The sequence below is a fragment of the Stegostoma tigrinum genome, chromosome 38 (assembly GCF_030684315.1).
Source record: "Stegostoma tigrinum isolate sSteTig4 chromosome 38, sSteTig4.hap1, whole genome shotgun sequence".
NCBI classification, from domain to species: Eukaryota; Metazoa; Chordata; class Chondrichthyes; order Orectolobiformes; family Stegostomatidae; genus Stegostoma; species Stegostoma tigrinum.
The window spans coordinates 7,568,188-7,588,677 of NC_081391.1; the positions used below are offsets into that span (position 1 = coordinate 7,568,188).

The 20,490-nt window shown below is 45.2% G+C and overlaps 1 protein-coding gene across 2 annotated transcripts in view; it reads left to right on the forward strand.

Moving 5' to 3' along the window:
* Positions 1–682: 682 nt before the first annotated feature.
* LOC125447004 (neuronal-specific septin-3) overlaps positions 683–20,490 on the forward strand; it is a 53,754-nt gene continuing 33,946 nt past the window's right edge. Inside the window, exons 1-3 of one of the 2 annotated variants that reach the window (XM_059640574.1) lie at positions 683–787; positions 17,199–17,393; positions 19,038–19,166. In XM_059640574.1, coding sequence (XP_059496557.1) covers positions 17,231–17,393; positions 19,038–19,166 — 292 coding nt within the window. In that variant the 5' untranslated portion in view covers positions 683–787; positions 17,199–17,230. Of the gene's footprint in view, positions 788–6,340; positions 6,690–17,198; positions 17,394–19,037; positions 19,167–20,490 lie in introns of those variants that run through there. The other variant, XM_059640573.1, reaches the window with a different exon arrangement.

The window sequence follows — 20,490 nt, forward strand, 5'->3', positions numbered from 1 at the left end:
CAATTCCTGATTTTTAAGAGATTTTCAATCCCTGAAATTTAATGAGGCCTGTAATTTAGAAAATTCAGTGGGCCCTATAATTCTAAATGACAGAGGCTGGTAATCTAACTGTCCTGTAATCTTTGCTAGTTTAATGGGCCTATAGTCTATGGTAAGTTAATACAACTTTTAATTCCTCAAAGTATTTCTTAGAATTCAATGATCCTTGAAACCCTGAGTGGCTCACAAACTTCCTGGAATTTCACAGGGTAATCATGGGAAATGATGACCAGCACGGAAGGCAGTAGGATTACAAATAGGCCATGGACCAGGCCTCATCTGTGGCCAATCTGAAGAAAGACGCAGCTTTGTGGTCAACTGCTTAATCAGAATCTTTACTTGCTATGCAGTGGGTTAACTGCTGTAAATCTCACTTGCTTTCCTAGCTTTTGAGGGGAGAGGAGGGTGTGAGGGCCTCATTGGAGAGGCAGGGCCCAAATTCACCTTGGCAATAAACATAGCCACCACACTGCAAAGGTTTGTGGGAAGGACAACCATTGGGTGCTTCTGGGAAGCAAGCTGCGTCATAGAATGGTAACATGGCCTGCAACGTGTAGGGTATGGGGCTTCTAGTGCACAACCGTCAGCAATTCCTTATCAGTCCTCACCATGTGCCGTGTGTTTCTCTGATGTTGAGGCCACAGGCCAATTAGGGGAAAGACACTGAGCGTGCGAATGTCACTGATTAATGTCAGCTCGTGAGTCTGACAGAGCACTCACAACAGTGACGCGTCCAGACATTCAGGGCGTGAGTATGAAACTCTTTTTATTTTAAAAATTGTGCTGCTCTAAAAAAACTGCTATTTGTGTGCGGGGTAAGGGCTTTAGTTTCGTTGCTCATCTTAAACCCGCCGTTGAACTGAGTGGCTTTCCAGGCCATTTTGGAGGGCAGTGAAGGGTTAACCATACTGTTGTGAGTCTGGAGTCACGTGTAGGCCAGGCCAGGCAGATTTTCTTCAGTGTAAAGAGTACCCATGAACCCAATGAGATTTTAATAATTATCGATAAGAGTAGCCACTATCTTTCAACTCTGGCTTTCAACTCAGAATTTTTAATGTCATCCAAATTTTATGACCACTTTGTGGATTTGAACCCATTGCAGCCAGACTATGAACCTCATCTTCTGGATTACGAATCTTAGAGCATAAGAACCAGGAGCATAATGAGTCAGAAATTCAGCCCCTTCAGCTTTTATTGGTCAGTGCATTGCATACAGGAGTTGGGAGGTCTTGATGCAGCTGTACGGAACATTGGTTAGGCCATTTTTTGAATATTTTGTTCAATTCTGGTCTCCCTACTATAGGAAAGATGTTGTTAAACTTGAAAGAGTTGGAGGGTGTGAGCTGTAGGGAGAGGCTGAATAGGCTGGGGCTATTTTCCCTGGAGCCTGAGGGGTGACCTTATAGAGGTATATAAAATCATGAGGGGCATGGATAGGGTAAATAGACAAGTCTTTTCCCCAGGAAATTAGAGGGCATGGATTTAAGGTGAAAGGGGAAAGATTTAAAGGAACCGAAGGGGTAACTTTTCTCATGCAGAAGATGGTGCGTGTATGGAATGAGCTGCCAAAGGAAATGGTGGAGGCTGATACAATAACATTTAAAAGGCATCTGGATGGGTACATGAATAGGAAGGATTTAGGGAGTTATGGGCCAAATGTTGACAAATGTGACTAGATTAATATATAATATCTGGTCAACATGGACAAGATGGACTGAAGGGTCTGTTTCCAAGCTGGACATCTCTATGACTTAATGCTCTGCCATTAAATACACATTGCAATAACAGTCTTGGTGATAGGCTGCACTGTAAAAAGCAAAGGAACAGAGAGAAATGGATGGAAAAGGAGAAATGGAAGACAGGAGGGGCAGAACAATGGTGGTGTTTATAAAGAGCTCTGGATGTTGGCCCGAAGTGACATGAAATGGGGGAGGCAGATGCAAAGTGAACTGATTGAAGCAGGATTACTGTGGGAGGAAACAGAAGGGAGTGCGGCATTCTATTTAGCCGCAGAAGGAATGCCGAGATAGGTAGGGGGTGCTTCTGGTGGATTTAGTGAAGAGTAGCGTTATCAATTCCATTCACTTAACCAGGACAGGTCAGCGGGGAACGTGGTGAGCCAGGGGTTAATGGATCAGAAACTGAATCAGTGTAGGAAAGGAAAGGGAGAATGGCATTGAAGGGAAGGAAAGGCAAGTGTACAGGGTCAACATTTACTGTGGCCTGAAGCCACAGTGACTGGAACATTGAGCAAATTCAGGATGATATACATTAAGGTAACAATAATCGGAGGTTATAGCTGTTGGAGTAAAAGGCTAATGTGAGTACAATTAGGGGCGATGAGAATCATTTATCACAAAGTTACGGTAACAGACTTGGAATGCATTGCCTGAAATGAATAAATCTGAAAGTAACTTTCAAGGAAATTGAATAAGTATTTAAGAAATTAAAAATATAAATACAAAATGCCATGGTGGCAGAACAGAGGATTTGAACTAATTGAATCGCTCTTGCCAGGACAGACACAATGGGCCAAATGGCCATCTGTTCTGTAACATGCAGTAAAAATGTAACCCTCCACCTTATTGTAACTCAGATCATTGCAGCAGGGCATGGGAACCTGGATGCAATGCAGCAATTTGTGCTTTGGAATAAGCTTGGGGTTTGGTGGTGATGCCAAAAATTCTGACAGCTCTTGAGGCAATTGGATGGCAAAATGAGAATAATGTGCCTTAGAAAGGAAGCAAAACAAAGGATTACAAATTCCAATACCAGCTTTGGTCTTTGTGTTGACAATTTATTTTCCTGTGGTGTGTGTTTTACTTTTATTAAGCAAATAGAGGCAGGTACAGTTACAGACATTCGGGCAGGTACATGACAGGAAATGTTTAGAGGGAGAGAGATAACAAAGTGTGGAGCTGGATGAACACAGCAGACCAAGCAGCATCTTAGGAGCACAAAAGCTGACATTTCGGGCCTAGACCCTTCATCAGAAAAAGTTTAGAGGGATATGGGCCAAGCAGAGTGAAATGGATTTAGATTAATTTAGGATACCTGGTCAACATGGACAAGTTGGACTGAAGGGTCTGTTTCCATGCTGTATGACTGTATGACTCTAAATTTGGAAATGGGGGAGGCAGTGATGGTGAGGGGTCAGATATGCAGATAGAGACAGAATGTGTAGTGACACAACAGATATCATTCTGCATCCGTGTAACTGCTCTGTTGCAAGCTGCAGAACTGGAAGCAGAACTCTCAGCCCCACTCACAGGGACTGACAGAACGCAGTGAGCGATTTTCCTTGGAACAAGTTTCAGACTGAGCCTGGATTGTAGTCTGGTTCCATTTTTGGTTCCAATTTGGATATGCCTTCCATGTTACTACTGGACCAGTCAGATCCCAGACTGAAATCTGGTTTGATGGATCATGTTTTGTTTTGTGAAGGAAAAAAAAGAAATCAGAGTTAACGTTTCGTGTCCAGTGACCCTTCCACAAAATTCCTTCCTCTGAACTGTCTGCCCTGCTGAGTTTTTCCAGCAACTTTTGTTTTTGTTCCTGATTTACAGCATCCGCAGTGCTTTTGGATTATGTTTTGTTTTGGTTTGTGTTTAACACGGTGGTCTCGCACTAAAACACAAGCACTCTGTTGCAGATTTTGTTTTAAGAATAGAACAGGAATTTATTTACCAAATGAAATGGCAATAAAAATTGAATAAACCGCTCTATTAACCTATAACACAGATTCAAAGATTTTAAACACACTAAAGGCATAATGCTGTTAATTCTGAAAGACATATTTGCACATTGCAAGCAAAACCCATCGTATAGTAGTCAAGAGGGCCCCTTGTAAAATACTCACACCACAGAAGTAAAAATCTCTTCATTACAACACAATAGGTTTAGAGTATTTGGGACTTTAACTCCTGGACTGGAAAGCCACTGTTTGATTCATCCTGGAGCTATCTTACAAATGACATGAAACATGTTCAGCTTCTAGTAATCTCATTAGGGTTTTATCCCAACACTTCTGGTTTGAGACTGTCAGTAACTCCTTATTCTAAGGTAATCCACTTTCACTATATTCTCCCTTTCTCAGAGGTACTGTTCCATACAACCATCTCAATCGAAGGACTTTACAATCTGCTCCAAAACTTAAAAAAGAAGTTTCTCCCACAAAGTTATGGGTGTTTCCCTAAGCTTAAAAAAAACTAAGTCTAGAAACTTCTATGGACCTTAAAGATTAACAGTTTGCCTTGCTCTGTTGTAAAATATCCAAAAAACACATTAGTGTTACCAAAGATGCTCTCACAAACTGTTGTAAAAGGAATCATCATGGCTACAGAAATACTTACAAATAATTATCGTCTTCAGACACATTAAAAAAATCCAAACCTAAGATAAATGATATTAAAAGCTATATATAAATCACTTATATTACATCAGATAATTTGTGTAAATATTAGGTAAATTTCTTCTGTCCAAGAGAGACTATATTTTACCTGTTGTAGATTATAGCAGTAGTAGGAACTGCAGATTCTAGAGAATCTGAGATAACAAGGTGTGGAGCTGGATGAACACAGCAGGCCAAGCAGCATCAGAGGAGCAGGAAGGCTGACGTTTCGGGCCTAGACCCTTCTTTAGAAATGAAGAAGATTACAGCAAATTCCTTTTACTAACACAAGAATACATTCTAGATTGAGTATGGAATGTACTGTTTCTTCTGTCTTCACAGGCTCTAGTATATGACTATCGCTGTCACTGATACATTGCTGTGTACTCTGCAATCACATTAATCTGCAGAGGCTGCTCCTTGTTCTCTCTGTAAGAGATGTTGACTGTTATGTCTGACTCATAACCTGGCCAGTATGTGATAACTAGGGGACTCAGGCAGCGGCAACAGTTGCAGCGACATTATGTACTGACCATGATTTAGGAGGTAGCAGAGGTTGGGCATTGATGGCCAAGTGGTATTATCGCTGGACAGCTAACTCAGAGACCTAGGCAATGTGCTGGGCATCTGGGTTCGAATCCCACCACTAGAATTTGAAATCAGTTTAAAATAAAATCTGGAATCAAGAGTCAAATGATGTCCAGGAATCTGCTTCTGATTGCCAGGAAAAGCCATCTCATTCACTGATTTCCCCTTTAGAGAAGGAAATGGGCTACATGTAGCTCCAAACCCACAGCTAATGTGATTGACTCTCAGCTGCCTTCTGGGAAAACAGGGACGGTCAATAACTACTGCCCAGCCAGCTATGCCAACGTCCTGTGAATGATTTTTTAAAAAACTCTGATATTTTAATTTTGGGCAGCTATGAAGGTGCCAGCTGAGGTATCCCAGGTGGCACAATATGATGGAGGGTTGGCTTTGTGTCCTGAAAAAATCCCGAGCACCAGTTGAAGGAGTTCAGGAACATTGCCCTCATTACGGATCCCTCAATCATCACCATTGTAAATTAAAACAAAGGGTTAACTTGCCTCATTATCAGTTGTGGAACCTTGCTATGTAAAAATTAGTAACTCCCCGTGATCACATCTCAGTAGGACTGTGTTGGGTATGAAGCAGACTGGAAAAACAGTATAAATTGCTGTTTTCCTGCTGACACTAATTGTTGATTGCTTCAGAGAGCATCGTGAGGTTGAATTTGTCAACACTGTAAAGTACTGAGAATTGTAGAATCCCTACAATGTGTAAGCCGACCATTCAGCCCATTGAGTGTGCATCGACCTTCCAGATAGCGTCCCATCCAGATCCACCTCCCTACCCTATCCCTTTAACTCTGCATTTCCCATGGCTAACCCAGCTAACCCACACATCTTTGGACTGCGGGAGGAAACTGGAGCACCCAAAGGAAACCTACGCAGACACAGGGAGAATGTGCAAACTCCACACAGACAGTCACCCGAGGGTGGAATTGAATCAGGGTCCCTGGCGCTGTGAGGCTGCAGTGCTAACCACTGAGCCTCCCATGATAGAGCTAAGGAATTGTTGCTATTACCCAGGGAATCCCCAACTGCTTCCCCAGTGGCATCTGGAGGGAAGGGGGCATTGGGTGATGCCACAACAGTCAAATAGCCTGCTGATGATCTGAGCTGAGAGAGTGGCTTCAGCCCCAGTGGGAGATGGGAAGCTGTCTTCAGGAGGGAGATGAGAAAGCATTCAACACCAGAGTAACACCTAATGTTGTGCATGGAAGGGGGAGAGAGCAAAAATTGCAGCGTGGCTACTGAGCATGGAGAGTTAATGATGCCTGGAAACTGCGGCTCACTCCTGAATGATACAGCATCAGGGAGGCTGGCCCAGCTCCTGTTATGCGCTGAGTCTGCTCATTCACCAAAGAATCAGGCTGGGGGTCTCATCTGTTCCCGGGAGTCGGTGTCTCTGAAGAAAAGGGAGGGGAGGGGAAGGTACAGAGAGAGATGTAAGGACAGAGCCAGAATCAATTAATATTCTGGTCACGTGAGCACCAGTGGCAGACATCATCTGTTGTGGTCCAGGAAACACAACAATATAATATCAGGTTTATGTCGATATAATATCTGAAAGGTTTGGACAGCAGGAAGGCAATATTGTTTTTGAAGAAAAGACACATATACACACGTACGGGAAAGCCTTTGTAGGTGTGGGCAGCGTTCATAGATGTGGAAAGGTAAGCATTTTTCCTCCATTTCTTTCTCACGCTCTCTCTGCCTCGCCTGCTGGTTCTGGGTGTATATTCAGCTTGGCTTACCTCTCTCCGCTATCAAATCTGACTTTCATGGTGGGTGTTGTACTGTAATATTTTCCCTAAGCAGCTATTTCATTTGTTCAGTGAAATGCCTTCTTGCTCGAGAAAGAGAGAGAAATCTTGCTCTGAAAATAAATGATATTTAATAATGAACTATTTGGGGCTTGTAATCTTCACATTACGATTTTTAAAATTGTGTTTCAGGAAGCAAAAGTCTATATTATTATACATTATGTATAATAGAGACTATCGTCACTGTTCACAGTCTGTTGCTAATTTGAAAGCTTTGCCGACAATGGGCAGATGGCACTTGCACAATAATTATGGGTTGTCTCAGCATCTCTCGAAGTGACTGACAAGAGAGGGGAGAATCTGTTATTGCAGCGGGGTTAGGGAACCCCGTTGGTGGGCAGCTGAACGCCAATGGGCACTACCCAATAACAGATTGATTCTGCCAATCACCCCCATTGAAGGCAGGACCCTGCTGAGGGGTGCTCTCATCACCGACAGCCCTGGTCCTTCTCCATGTGACTCCCTACCCTAGTGCCTGGACTGGGGTACTGCACCTTCCTCCCTTCCAAAGAAAAGTATGACAGCAGTGAGGATACCCATCACTGCAAAAACAAGCCCATTTAAGACTTTGAAGAACTGCTTAAACACAAAATTATGGAATCCCTCCGGTGTGGAAACAGGCCATTCAGCCCATCAAGTCCACACTGACTGTCCGAACAGCATCTTACCCAAATCCACCCTCACCCTGAATTTAGCATGGAAAGCCCACCTAGTCTGCATAATCTCTGAACACTGCGGGCAATTTAGCGTGGCCAATCCACCCTAACCTACACATCTTTGGACTGTGAAAGAAAACCGAAGTACACAGAGGAAACCCATGCAGACACGGGGAGAATGTGCAAACTCCACACAGTTGCCCGAATTGATGGTGGAATTGATCCCAGGTCCCTGCACAGGGAGGCAGAAATGAGTACCACTGAGCCACTGTGCCACCCCTAGATTGCTAGAAAATATATTCTACTGTCCCGCGTTGAGGGCTGCTTGATACATTTCTCTCAGAGTCCAAATGTGGTTACAGGTCTATTATAGATTAACAGTGTGCAGAAAAGACCCTTCTGCCCATCACATCTGTACCAACATAACTAACACAAAAGGTTTGTGAGTTCCAGTTTCCTGCACTTGTCCTATATCCTCGAGTGTTAAGATATTTTGCTGTTGGTTATTGTATGTTCTCAGTTTTAACATTCATATAAATCACAGATGGAAAGATTGCTCCTTTAAAGATGCCATTGAGTCATACAGCATGGAAACAGGCCCTTCAGCCCAACTTGCCCATGCTGACCAGGTTCCCCAAACTGAACTAGTCCCAGCTGCCTGCTTTTGGCCCATACCCCTCTAAACCCTTTCCGATCCATGTCCCCATCCAGATGCCTTTTCAATGTTGTAATTGTACCGCCCTCCAACACTTCCTCTGGCAGCTCATTCCATACACACACCACCCTCTGTGTGAAAAAGTTGCTCCTTTGGTCCCTTTTATATCTCTTTCTTAATACAAGTCCACGTTTAAGAGATATTTTATCTTAATATTTGAAAAGCTTCCCACTTGTGACTCTCTCTGTTTTAAAAAGGTTATCCTAATGATAACAAGGTGTGGAGCTGGATGAACACAGCAGGTGAGGCAGCATCAGAGGAGCAGGAAAGTTGACTTTTTGGATCAGCTTTCCTGCTCCTCTGATGCTGCTTGGCCTGCTGTGTTCATCCAGCTCCACACCTTGTTATCTCAGATTCTCCAGCATTGGCAGTTCCTGTTGCCACTGATCCTAATGATAAAAAGTGGTTTAGCTTCAGGATCCCTACTGTGTGGAAGCAGACCAATCAGCCCGCACCAACCCTCAAAACAGCATCCCAACCAGAAACACACTTGAAAGTGCATTTCCCACGGCCAATCTACCCAACCTGAACATCTTTGGACTGTGGGAGGAAACCGGAACACCCGGAGGAAACCCACGCAGACGCAGGGAGAATGTGCAAACTCCACACAGTCACCAAAGAGTGGAATTGAACCCGTGCCCCTGGTACTGTGAGGCAGCGGTGCTAACCACTAAGCCACCGCACCGCCCTAGCGGTTCTACCTAGCTACCCTGCTTGCTGATATTTATTGATGTACATGTTCCTGACATAAACTGTGGGCCTGCCAATGCTCACATGATGTCACTGTTCACAAACGGAGGACCTTAAGACCTCAGCGATGAAGCTACACCTTTGTGGGGGAATCTTTTGGTCGGATGGCTCCAATCCTGGGCCAACATTTCACTGGAGCTTCTCCCATTTTCCCCCCATAACCTCAGAATTTATGATATGGGAACAATGGGTCTCCAACAGAGATTCTGCAGGACCTCTCCAAAAGTGATAAGATCCTTGCCCAAACATTACCTGGGCCTCTGATTAACAGGGCAGAGATAACACCACTAAGTTATCATCTCCCCTGTAGGAAGAAATGGGGGCATTGTCTTAAGAAGAGAGATTGAGTATGTTAGCCTTGTACTCACTGGAGTTTAGGGAAATGAGAGGCAACCTTATTTGAAAGCTTAATGGCAGGGTAGATGCAGACAGGTGATTTCCCCTTGTGTGAGAGTTTAGGATCAGAGGAAATAATCTCAGAATAAGGGATCATCCAATTAAGACAGAGATGAGGAGGATTGTCTTCTTTCAGAGGGTTGTGAATCTGTCAAAAACTTTACCACCAAGGCTGGAACACTCAGTGTATTCAAGCCTGAGAGACACAGATTTTTATTCAGTAAAGGAATAGAGGGTTGTGGGGAAAAGGCAGGAAAGTGGAGTTGAGGATTATCAGATGAGCCATGATCTCATTGAATGGCGCTGCAGACTCAATGTGCTGAATGGTCTACTGCTGCTCCTTCATGCTATGGGTTTTTGTTTTGGACTGTTTTGTTTAATACGGTCATGAAAGTTTGCCTGATGGTCTTGTTGATCGCTGACTGAGAGATGAATTGACAACATGACTGTAGAGGTGTCACAATTTCTGCATCTCACCAGGTTAAAGACTGCATTTCTACTGATAACAAGTCAGGTCCCATTGAACTGTTGGGACCAATGAACATAAAGAACAAGATAACCCCCATGATGTTAAAGATTGCCCGGGTGAAGTGACATCACATTTTACCTTCTAGGAAATAGAGAAATTGTATTTGCAACAGTATTCGTGATTTTACAATGTAATGAAGGGCTCATGGGTGTTTAAGAGAATGAGAGGTGAGTTTAGTAGGAAACTAAGATTATGGAGAGACTTAACAAAGTGTGGAGCTGGCTGAACACAGCAGGCCAAGCAACATCTCAGGAGCACAAAAGCTGATGTTTCGGGCCTAGACTCTACATCAGAGAGGCTCCACACTTTGTTATCTTGGATTCTACAGCATCTGCAGTTCCCATTATCATTATGGAGAGACTTGATGGGTTGAACGTTGCAAAGATGTCTCCCATTTTTTCCACGGGTGGCTCAGTGGTTAGCATTGGTGCCTCACAGTGCCAGGGACCCAGATTCACTTCCAGTCTTAGATGACTGTCTGTGTAGAGTTTGCACGTTGTCTGCATAGGTTTCCTCCTACAGTCCAAAGGTGCGCAGGTTAGGTAGATCGGCCGCGGGAAGTTCAGGGTTATAGGGTGGGGGGGATGGGGTGCTGTTCAGAGGGTCATTGTGGACTCAGTGTGCCAAATAGCCTGCTTCTGCACTGTAGGGATTCTATGATTCAATTTCACATTTGCTGGGCTCCTACATTTCATACTGCACAAACTGCACATTTTCACACTTACTGATATCCACATCCAATGATGCTGAGTAATTCCCCTGGGCCCACCCAGCATTCTCATCCACCCGAGACTGCACTAAATTGTTCCATTCAAAACTCTCATCATCATTTTCAAATCACTTTATTATAATGATCAAGCTGCATTTCAGCAAGACTGTCTCAATGAGATGGTACCTCTGTAAGACCAGGTGTGTCTCAGTAAGATCAGGATGTGTCTCAGTAACAGAGATTGTAACTCAACAACGATGAAGGTGTGCCTCGGTAAAGGTGAAATTATGTCTCGCTATTAAAGAGCCTGTGTCTCAGTAAGTGGAGGTTGAGTCTCAGTAACAATGGGGTCCTGACTCCGTGTTAAACAGCCTGTGTCTCAGTAAAGATGAGGTTGAGTCTCAGTAACGATGAGATTTGTGTCAGCAACAGTGAAGTTCTGTCTCATAGAACATAGAACATTACAGCACAGTACAGGGCCTTCGGCCCTCGATGTTGTGCCGACCTGTCATACCGATCATAAGTCCATCTAACCTACACTATTCTCAGTAAGGATGAGTCTGTGTCTCAGTGTCAGTAAAGTTGTTCCTCAATAATGATGCAGTTGTGCCTCAGAAACAAGAGGGTTGTATGTCTCATATAGAACATAGGAAGAGGAGACCAGATGTTACAGTTTTCAATGATAAGTACTTTTTTAATCGACACATTCAGGCGTGTTACAACACAGGGAGCGGGAGGAAACTGATTTGGGCCTTCTGGCCCAGAGGTAGGGACACTGCCGCTGTGCTACAAGAGCCCCTAGTTTGCAGTGACGTTACAGTGGTGTTCTACCTCCATACTCAAACACCAAAACCTCACCTTCTGCTTGGCCACATTTTTACCATATTCTATATATAGATGCTCCGAAAGAAGTTTAATTAGTATAAGCCTCTCAATCTTTATTTTCAAGTTAATTATTATTTAGCATCAATTGCTGTTTGCAGAACACAGTTGTACCTAGAAGTGATTCTCATTTTGCTCCTGAAGAGTCTGGCTCTAATAGTTAGCTTCTAACCCTAACCGCTAACACATAGAAATAATTTGTCTCCATTTATTACCTCGTTAATATCTTAAAAACATCAATAAAACCCCACGGAATACCATCCTAGACTGACTCCTCTCTTCTGGTGGTTTAACTAAATTCCTGGAATTCAGGAATCACTTCATCTCTGAGAGAGGGTTGGCTCAGAAATGCCCACCAATTGCAGCCTAACAGGGGATTTCTATAACTTTAATACAACCTCTTCCCTCCTTTATTCTAGACTTTTAAAAAAATCCTTCATGGGCATCTGGACACTGCTGGTGAGGCCAGGATTTGTTAGCCTTCCCTACTGACATGAGCAGTTCAGAGTCAACCACATTGCTATGAGTCTGGAGTCACATGCAGATGGCAGCGCCAGAAGCTTGGTGAACCAGACGGGCATTTTTTATGACCAAGGCTATATAGTCCCTATGAGTCTCACTGTTTGTTCCAGATTTTAGTGAATTCAAATTTCACCATCTGTCATGGTGGGATTCGAATCTATGTCCCTAGAGCATTAAACTGGATTACTAGCCCAGCTACCACTACGCCACCACCTCCCCATCTGTAAATTTAATCTTTTAAATTATTTCCTGTATTTATTCATGTTTTAAGAGTATGTCACTGCAATAGTTTTGTAGTGATTGTAATGTCAGCAGCATGGACCTTCTGGAATAGGAGTTCCCTGATTGGGGCTATAAGTCTGATCCAATCAGGGAGCCCCGGCTGATAGATATAAACAGAAATGTCAGCCATTCTGAGAGCTGGCTCTGAGGGAAATGGATCAGTGTCAAAGATTCTTCATATGTAAATGAAGGGTGACAGAATACTGGTCTCTGTGGAGTTATTTCAAATGTTATCAGTGTTGGTGGGGTGCATTAAGAGTGATCAATGCCATTAATTACTGGCCTAGTTATCCAGAGGGCCTGGCTAATAATTCGGGACACAGGCTTGAATCCGAACTTGACAAATGGTGGAGAGGATGGATAGGCTGGGGCTTCGTTCCCAGAGCGCAGGAGGCTGATGGGTGACTTTATAGAGTTTTATAAAATGATGGGCAAAGATAAGTTGAGCAGCCAATTCCTCAAGGTAGGAGATTCTAAAACTAGAGGGCATGGGTTTAAGGTGAGACAGGAAAGATTATAAAGGGACCTGAGGGGGGAAGTTTTGCACACAGGGGGCAGAATGAACTGCCAGAGGAAGTGGTATCGCAGGTACAGTTACAATATTTAAAACTCATTTGGACAGGTGCATTAATAGGAAAGGTTTAGAGGGATATAGGCCAAGCACAGGCAAATGAGACTAGCTCAGTTTAGGAAACCTGGCTGGCATGGATGATTTGGGCCAAAGGGCCTGCTTCCATGTTTTATGCCTCTTTAACTCTGAGTTTGAACTCAATTAAATAAATCTAGTATTGTCATTTTAAAAAATCTTGTTCACTCATGCCCCTTACAAGGGCAAACTGCTCTCCTGAAGTGGGCTGCCCTACATGTGACTTCTGACCCACAGCAAGGTGCTTAACTCCAAACTAAGCCCTGTGAAATGGCCCAGGAAAGCCACTCCCTTAAGTTGCAGTTAGGGCAGGGTAATAAATGCAGGCCCTGCGAATGATGCCACCAAAGGGTTAGAAAACAGTGCCATTCCTCGGAACGTGGGCTTGCAGTCGTCTGGGAAATGAGGCGCAGGTTTGAAAAAGACGAGAGTGAGGCAGGCAGAGAGCTGCACAACAGAGAGCGGCCGGAAACGTGGTGAGCCATGTGCAGCGTTACGCAGGGTGCATGATTATGTTGGGCTCCTCCACTTGGCCATCTGCCTGAGGCGAATCGCTGTCCAAATCTGGTGAGTCGGAAAACAGCAATCTTAGCATGTTTACAAAGCAAACCAGCCGATATCGTCCCTTGCCCTGCTTTCTAGCCTATCATACCCCTTTGTGCTTGGTGTGACCACCTCCTAGCTATGCCCCCTCACCCTACCCAGTGCCTCCCATTCATTTGCAATGCTTCTTCTCCTCTTTGTAATGAAGCTTCAGGGGGAAGGGAAGCGATTCATGCAGAGGCAACTGTTTAAAACTGTTCCTACAGGTCTGCTGCCAGAGGACATTGGAACACTCTGTGCTCTCACTGATTTATTTAGCCACAGTCTGCTGACTACATGTTGATCCGTTTCATTTTGTGGTGTTCAGGCAGTCTGTGAGTGCAACAGCCCAGAATGTACCACAGCGCAGCATTTCATTGTTAGCCCCGTTTGCTGGACTCCATCTAATAGTTAGCTTCTAACCCTAACTCGCATGAACGGTGTTTGCACTGAAAATCGCTGCAAATTCATGGACGTCATCTATAGGACCCCCCCCCACCCCCCGTAAATGAAAGGAGAGCAAGCAGTGAGTTTTAATTGGCAAAGGTACAAACAGCCATGTGGTTGAGCCTTAGCTAGACCACCTCAGAGGGGCAGTTGTCACTTAGTTCAAGGGTAATTAGGAATGGAGCCAACAAATCTCACCTTTGGCAGCCATGCTCACATCCCATGGATGAGTCATAGATTCATACAGTCATCCAATAAGGAAGCAGACCCTTCGTCCAACTCAATAGACAATAGGTGCTGGAGTAGGCCATTGGGCCCTTCGAGCCAGCACCACTCATCCGTGCTGACCACATATCCTAACTCAATCCAGTCCCATTCGCTAGCATTTGGCCCCTGTCCCTCTAAACCCTTCCTTTGTTCATACACCCCTCAGTCCCCGACGCTCCAGGGAAAATAGCCCCAGTCTACTCAGCCTCTTTCTAGAGGTCAAACCCTCCAATCCTGGCAACATCCTTCTAAATCTTTTCTGAACCCTTCCAAGTTTCACAACATCTTTCCTATAGTAAGGAGACTGGAACAGAACACTGTATTCTAAAAGCGTCCTAACCAGTGCCCTGCACAGCCACAACATGGCCTCCCAATAATAATCTCATTTTTTTTCGGAAGCTGCAGGGATCTTTAATGTTCCAACTGTACTTTCGACAGTGTCATAGTAGAGTAGAATGATGGACCATTTCAGTTGCTGCCTGGGTTAGATATCTTTTCAGAGATAGCAGGAACTGCCGATGCTGGGGAATCTGAGATAACAAGGTGTGGAGCTGGATGAACACAGCAGGCCAAGCAGCATCAGAGGAGCAGGAAAGCAGACGTTTCAGGCCTAGACCCTGCTTCAGAAAAATACCTGGGAGGGAGTCACTCTCAGAATAATGGGGGCTGTATCTGGGATGGTGTCACCATCGGAATAACGGGAGCGGTGCCTGGGAGGGAGTCACAGGGAAACGTAGACATCAATCTGAAAGTGTTTCAGAGACAGTAGGAACTGCAGATGCTGGAGAAAAAGAGGGTCTAGGCACGAAATGTCAGCTTCCCTGCTCCTCTGATGCTGCTTGGCCTGCTGTGTTCATCCAGCTCTACATCTTGTTATCTCTGGGTTAGATATTTGCCGGGGCAGGTCACCAGTTCTGGTGAGGTGAGCTGTAGTAGTGGGTCAGTGAACTTAATCAGCTATAAAGGCCTGTTGTCACCTTCACTTACTTCTGAAGCACTAAGTCATTGAAGAGCAGAGAGATTGAATTCCACAAAAGCACAATGGGAACTATTCTCCCAGCAGACATAGTATGCTATTTACTACAACTGCCCGCATTGATGTAGAGGGTTTAATCACAGAATACCTACAGTGTGGAAACAGGACATTCGACCCATTGAATGTACACTGACCCTCCAAACAGCATCCCTCCCTGACCCATCCGTGTAACTCTGTGTTTCCCATGGCTAACTGACTCAACCGTGAACACAGCCAATCTACCTGCTCCTCTTTGGACTGTGGGAGGAAATCAGACATGGGGAGAATGTGCAAACTCCACACAGACAGTCGCCCGAGGGTGGATTCGAAACCGGGTCCCTGGCGCCATGAGGCTGCAGCGCTAACCACTGAGCCACCGTGATGCCTCATGGAATGTACAGGACAGTGGAATGTCCCAAGCTGCTTTGCAAGAAGCTACATCAGGCAAAAGCTGATGAATGAATTAAAGGGTCAGAGATAATGGGAACTGCAGATGCTGGAGAATCCATGCAACAAAGTGTGGAGCTGGAGCTCTTAGGAGCACAATGTTGGAATGAATTAAAGGGATTGAGGAAAGTGGTGCAAGAGTTTGATGGAGGAAGTAGAGAGGTTTAAGGCAGGTAATCCCAGAATTTATACAGCCTGAAGACTCACCAAGAATGGAAATGAATTTGGAACATGCCAGAGGCTGGATTGGGAGAGTTAGAGGTCTCAAGGCCAGATAAAATAGGAGCAGGAGGAGGCCATACTGTAGCCAGCATCCCTCCCCACCTCCCAGCCCCATCTGCTCAACCATCTGAGACGATCATGGCTAATCTGAGTTCATCCTGAACCCTGCTTCCCAGTCTGTTCTACTCCATCGCCCTGGCAATCAACAATATCTCTAACCCACCCTTGACTACATTCACTGATACAGCCTGCATCAGAGGAGCAGGAAAGCTGACGTTTCGGGCCTAGACCTTTCTTCAGAAAAATGCTCACTAGGGAACAGGATAACAAAATTCAGAGAGAATTTCCTTCCCATCTGCCTTAGTGGGAAGGCCCCTTATTTCTGAGCTGTGAGCCTTGGTTATGCATTTTCCCGCTGAGCGGGAGCATCCTCTCAGCCCCCACGCCATCGAATCACTTCAGGGGAATGTGGGGCTGGGGGGGAGTGTTAGAGATAGGGAGGGGTGTAGGGGCTGGGGGAGTGTTAGAGACAGGGACGGGTGTAGGGGCTGAGGGAGGTGACAGAGATACAGAGGGGGCGTAGGGGCTGGGGCAGGTTACAGATATAGTGAGGGATTGTAGGGGGCTGGAGGGGGTAAGAGATGGGGAGGGGTGTAAGGGCTGGAGGAGGTTACAGAGATGGGGAGGGGTGTAAGGGCTGGAGGAGGTTGCAGAGATGGGGAGAGGTGTAAGGGCTGGAGGAGGTAACAGAGATAGGGAGGGGTGTAAGGGCTGGAGGAGGTTAGAGAGATGGGAGGGGTGTAAGGGCTGGAGGGGGTTACAGAGATGGGGAGGGGTGTGGGGCTGGAGGGGGTAACAGAGATTGGGAGGGGTGTAGGGGCTGGAGGAGGTATCAGAGATACAGAGGGGTGTAGGGGCTGGAGGAGGTTACAGAGGAGGCGTAGGGGCTAGAGGAGGTTACAGAGATAGGAAGGGGACGTAGGGGCTGGAGGAAGTTACAGAGATAGGGTGGGTTGAAATCACAGAGATTTTGAAAAACGAAGGGTCACCGGACCCGAAACGTTAACTCTATTTTTTTTTCTTTCACAGATGCTGCCAGACCTGTTGAGTTTTTCCAGCAACTTCTGTTTTTGTTCCTGATTGACAGCATCTGCAGTTTTTGTTTAAAATCGAGGCCTTTTCAGAGTCGAAGCAGCTTTGCTTCTATTCCTAACAGAATGGCAGAAGGTTGTGAATTACCAGTAAAATCTTGTGGAGGCGTGGAACTCACACAGTTTCCAATTTTTCCGTAGGTTCGGAAGAGGATAAAAAAGTGGGAACCGGGATGTCGGATGTGGTTCAGGATCCTAAACCCAAGCCTGCTGTTCCCATGAAACCATCGGCAGTGGGCTCACAGCTACTTGGCTATGTGGGAATAGATACCATCATTGAGCAGATGAGAAGGAAGACTATGAAGACTGGTTTCGATTTTAACATCATGGTTGTGGGTGAGAACTGAGACATTGCATCTAACCCCGCCTTTAGCCCTTCCCAAACTTTCCTCTCTTTATCTGGTCAGGGCAGTAGACAGAATTCCCAAAATTCCATGCAACACTGGTGAGCATCCTCTTAATGCAATGAACACTCCCAATGACCACTGAGCTATCCTTAAAATGACGAAAACTCGAGAGAAACTTTCGAAGTGGTGTTACTGAAGTAAGCATGGCTGTGGGAGAGAAGCTGGGGTGATCTGGGGCTAACTAGTCTCGAAAGAGCTGGCAGAGATACGATGGGTGGAATGGACCCCTTTCTGTGTTCTGTGGGTCAGCTTAATGGGTAAATGAGGGTGACGTCACAAGTGAGGCTTGATTAAAACAAATTGTGGTTATAATTGGTTAGTTAGATGAAAATAATGAGTATTGAAATGCCCTTTAAGGCAATCCTCATCTTAATGGTGAGTTTCATTGCCTGCTCGGGAAGGAAGGGGTCTTTTTAGAGCTAATTCTCTTGCTAAGTAGCCCTCCAATGGCACCCCCCCCCTCCACGTAAATGTCCCCCTTTAATAACATAACTCTGGTGCAGGCTAACCTCCAGCTGGGTGCTTTATCTGGGCAGCAGACGTTACCTCTCTTAACATTATTAACTATCACGCTACCAAAGAATTCAACAGCCTAATGTCCCCGTGGTGGGATTCTATTCTTCTGGAAGCCAAATCTGCTGCTTTGTTTGCATTGCTTTGTTCATAACTGGAACCCTAGATGATTTGGAATCTCTGCACCCTACACTCCCTGTCCTGACTTCATAGAATCCCCTACAGTGTGGAAGAGGCCATGTGGCCCATCCCTGACCCCTCCCAACAGCATCTCACCCAGAACCATCCTCCAAACCTGCATTTCAGTAGACAATAGACAATAGGTGCAGGAGTAGGCCATTCGGCCCTTCGAGCCAGCACCACCATTCATTATGATCATGCCTGATCATCCACAATCAGTATCCTGTTCCTGCCTTATCCCCATAACCCTTGATTCTACTATCTTTAAGAGCTCTATCTATCCCTTTCTTGAAAGTATCCAGAGACTTGGCCTCCACTGCCTTCTGGGGCAGAGCATTCCATATGTCCACCACTCTCTGGGTGAAGAAGTTTTTCCTCAACTCTGTTCTAAACGGCCTACCCCTTATTCTTAAACTGCGTCCTCTGATTCTGGACTCACCCATCAGCAGAAACATGCTTCCTGCCTCCAGCGTGTCCAATCCCTTAATAATCTTACATGTCTCAGTCAGATCCCCTCTCATCCTTCCTTTCCCACAGCTTATCCATCCAGCCTGCACATCCCTACACGCTATGTCCAATCCATGTGACCTGCACATCTTTGGACTGTGGGACGAAACCAGCAGTAACCCATACAGACACAGGGAGAACATACTACCCCTACACAGACAGTTGCCCAAGGCTGGGATCGAACCCTGGTCCCTGGCGCTGTGAGGCAGCAGCTCTAGCCACTGAGCCACTGTGCTGCCCTCATTTTGACACCAGCACTAGCGCTATCTCCTTATTCCTCCCTCTGATATGTATCACATGAATCCATATTGGCATTTATTTGCAATCGGCTGTTTGTTTTTAAACTGCTAACCTGCTTGTGCCCGGTGTGTAGGTCAAAGTGGCCTGGGGAAGTCGACACTGGTCAACACGTTGTTTAAATCTCAAGTCAGTCGGAAGTCCTGTGGCAGAAATCGAGAAGAGAAGGTCCCTAAAACTGTAGAGATCCGAACAGTTAGTCATGGTGAGGTCACTTACAATATGTGTTTCTTCCTAACGGCAAGCGATAAAAAATAAAATGATTTTGAAAAAAAAAATGATCGTCATATAACATTGACTCAGGTCAGTTTGACCTGTGAGTGCTTAGAACATCAGACACAGGGCAATGATCGCTGCTGTTTGATAAACCTTTCTTTGAAAACCTCCCTAAACTCATTCTGAAATCGCTGTAAAGTCACAGTATTGAAACCCTCTGCAGTGTTTTTCTGGCAGTTTATTCCTGATTTATTCCCACATTTTTTGAGAAAGTGCTCGTTTCTGTAAAAATGCATTCCTCGTATAATTCCAAAGCACTGCAATCTCCAATGGCACACCCTCTAACCTCAACAATCTGAAGCAAAACACAGTTTATATCATTTAGCAGTTCTGAGGAAGGGTCACTGGACCCAAAACTGTTAACTTGATTTTTTTTTCCCTTCACAGATGCTGCCAGATCCGCTGAGCTTTTCCAGCAACTTCTGCTTTTGTTCCTGATTTACAGCATCTGCAGGTCTTTTGGTTTTTACATTCGATGCCATCTTGGTTAATCTTCCTACTGGTTTGGGTGACAACTAACAGCTCAGTGTTTTTCTGTTTGTTGTTGAAATAAATTCTACATTTTCCCCCAAGAAATCCAGAATTTCTAGTCCATATTTCCATCCTCCTTTAAAAGGCAGGAATTAGAAGTTGTAGATCCTTCAGTACAGACACATCTCAGTGAAGTACAATCGGATAAAAACTGGACTCGCCACTTTCTCAAGTTGTTTTTGTTGACAAAGTCCACAAGCTTCGCTTTCATAACGTGCAGTGTATAATCGACACACCCTGTCATGTGTGTGTGCGTGCACTCATGTGTAACAGGCTACTGTGTGTATGTCCGTGTGTGTGTGTGCATGCACACATGTGTAACAGGCTACTGTGTGTGTGTCCGTGTGTGTGTGTCCGTGTGTGTGTGTCCGTGTGTGTGTGTGTCCGTGTGTGTGTATGTCCGTGTGTGTATGTCCGTGTGTGTGTATGTCCGTGTGTGTGTGTGTCCGTGTGTGTGTATGTCCGTGTGTGTGTATGTCCGTGTGTGTGTCCGTGTGTGTGTATGTCCGTGTGTGTGTATGTCCGAGTGTGTGTATGTCCATGTGTGTGTGTCCGTGTGTGTGTGTGTCCGTGTGTGTGTATGTCCGTGTGTGTGTATGTCCGTGTGTGTGTGTCCGTGTGAGTGTGTGTGTGTGTCCGTGTGTGTGTCCGTGTGTATGTATGTCCGTGTGTGTGTGTCCGCGTGTGTGTGTATGTCCGTGTGTGTGTGTCCGTGTGTGTGT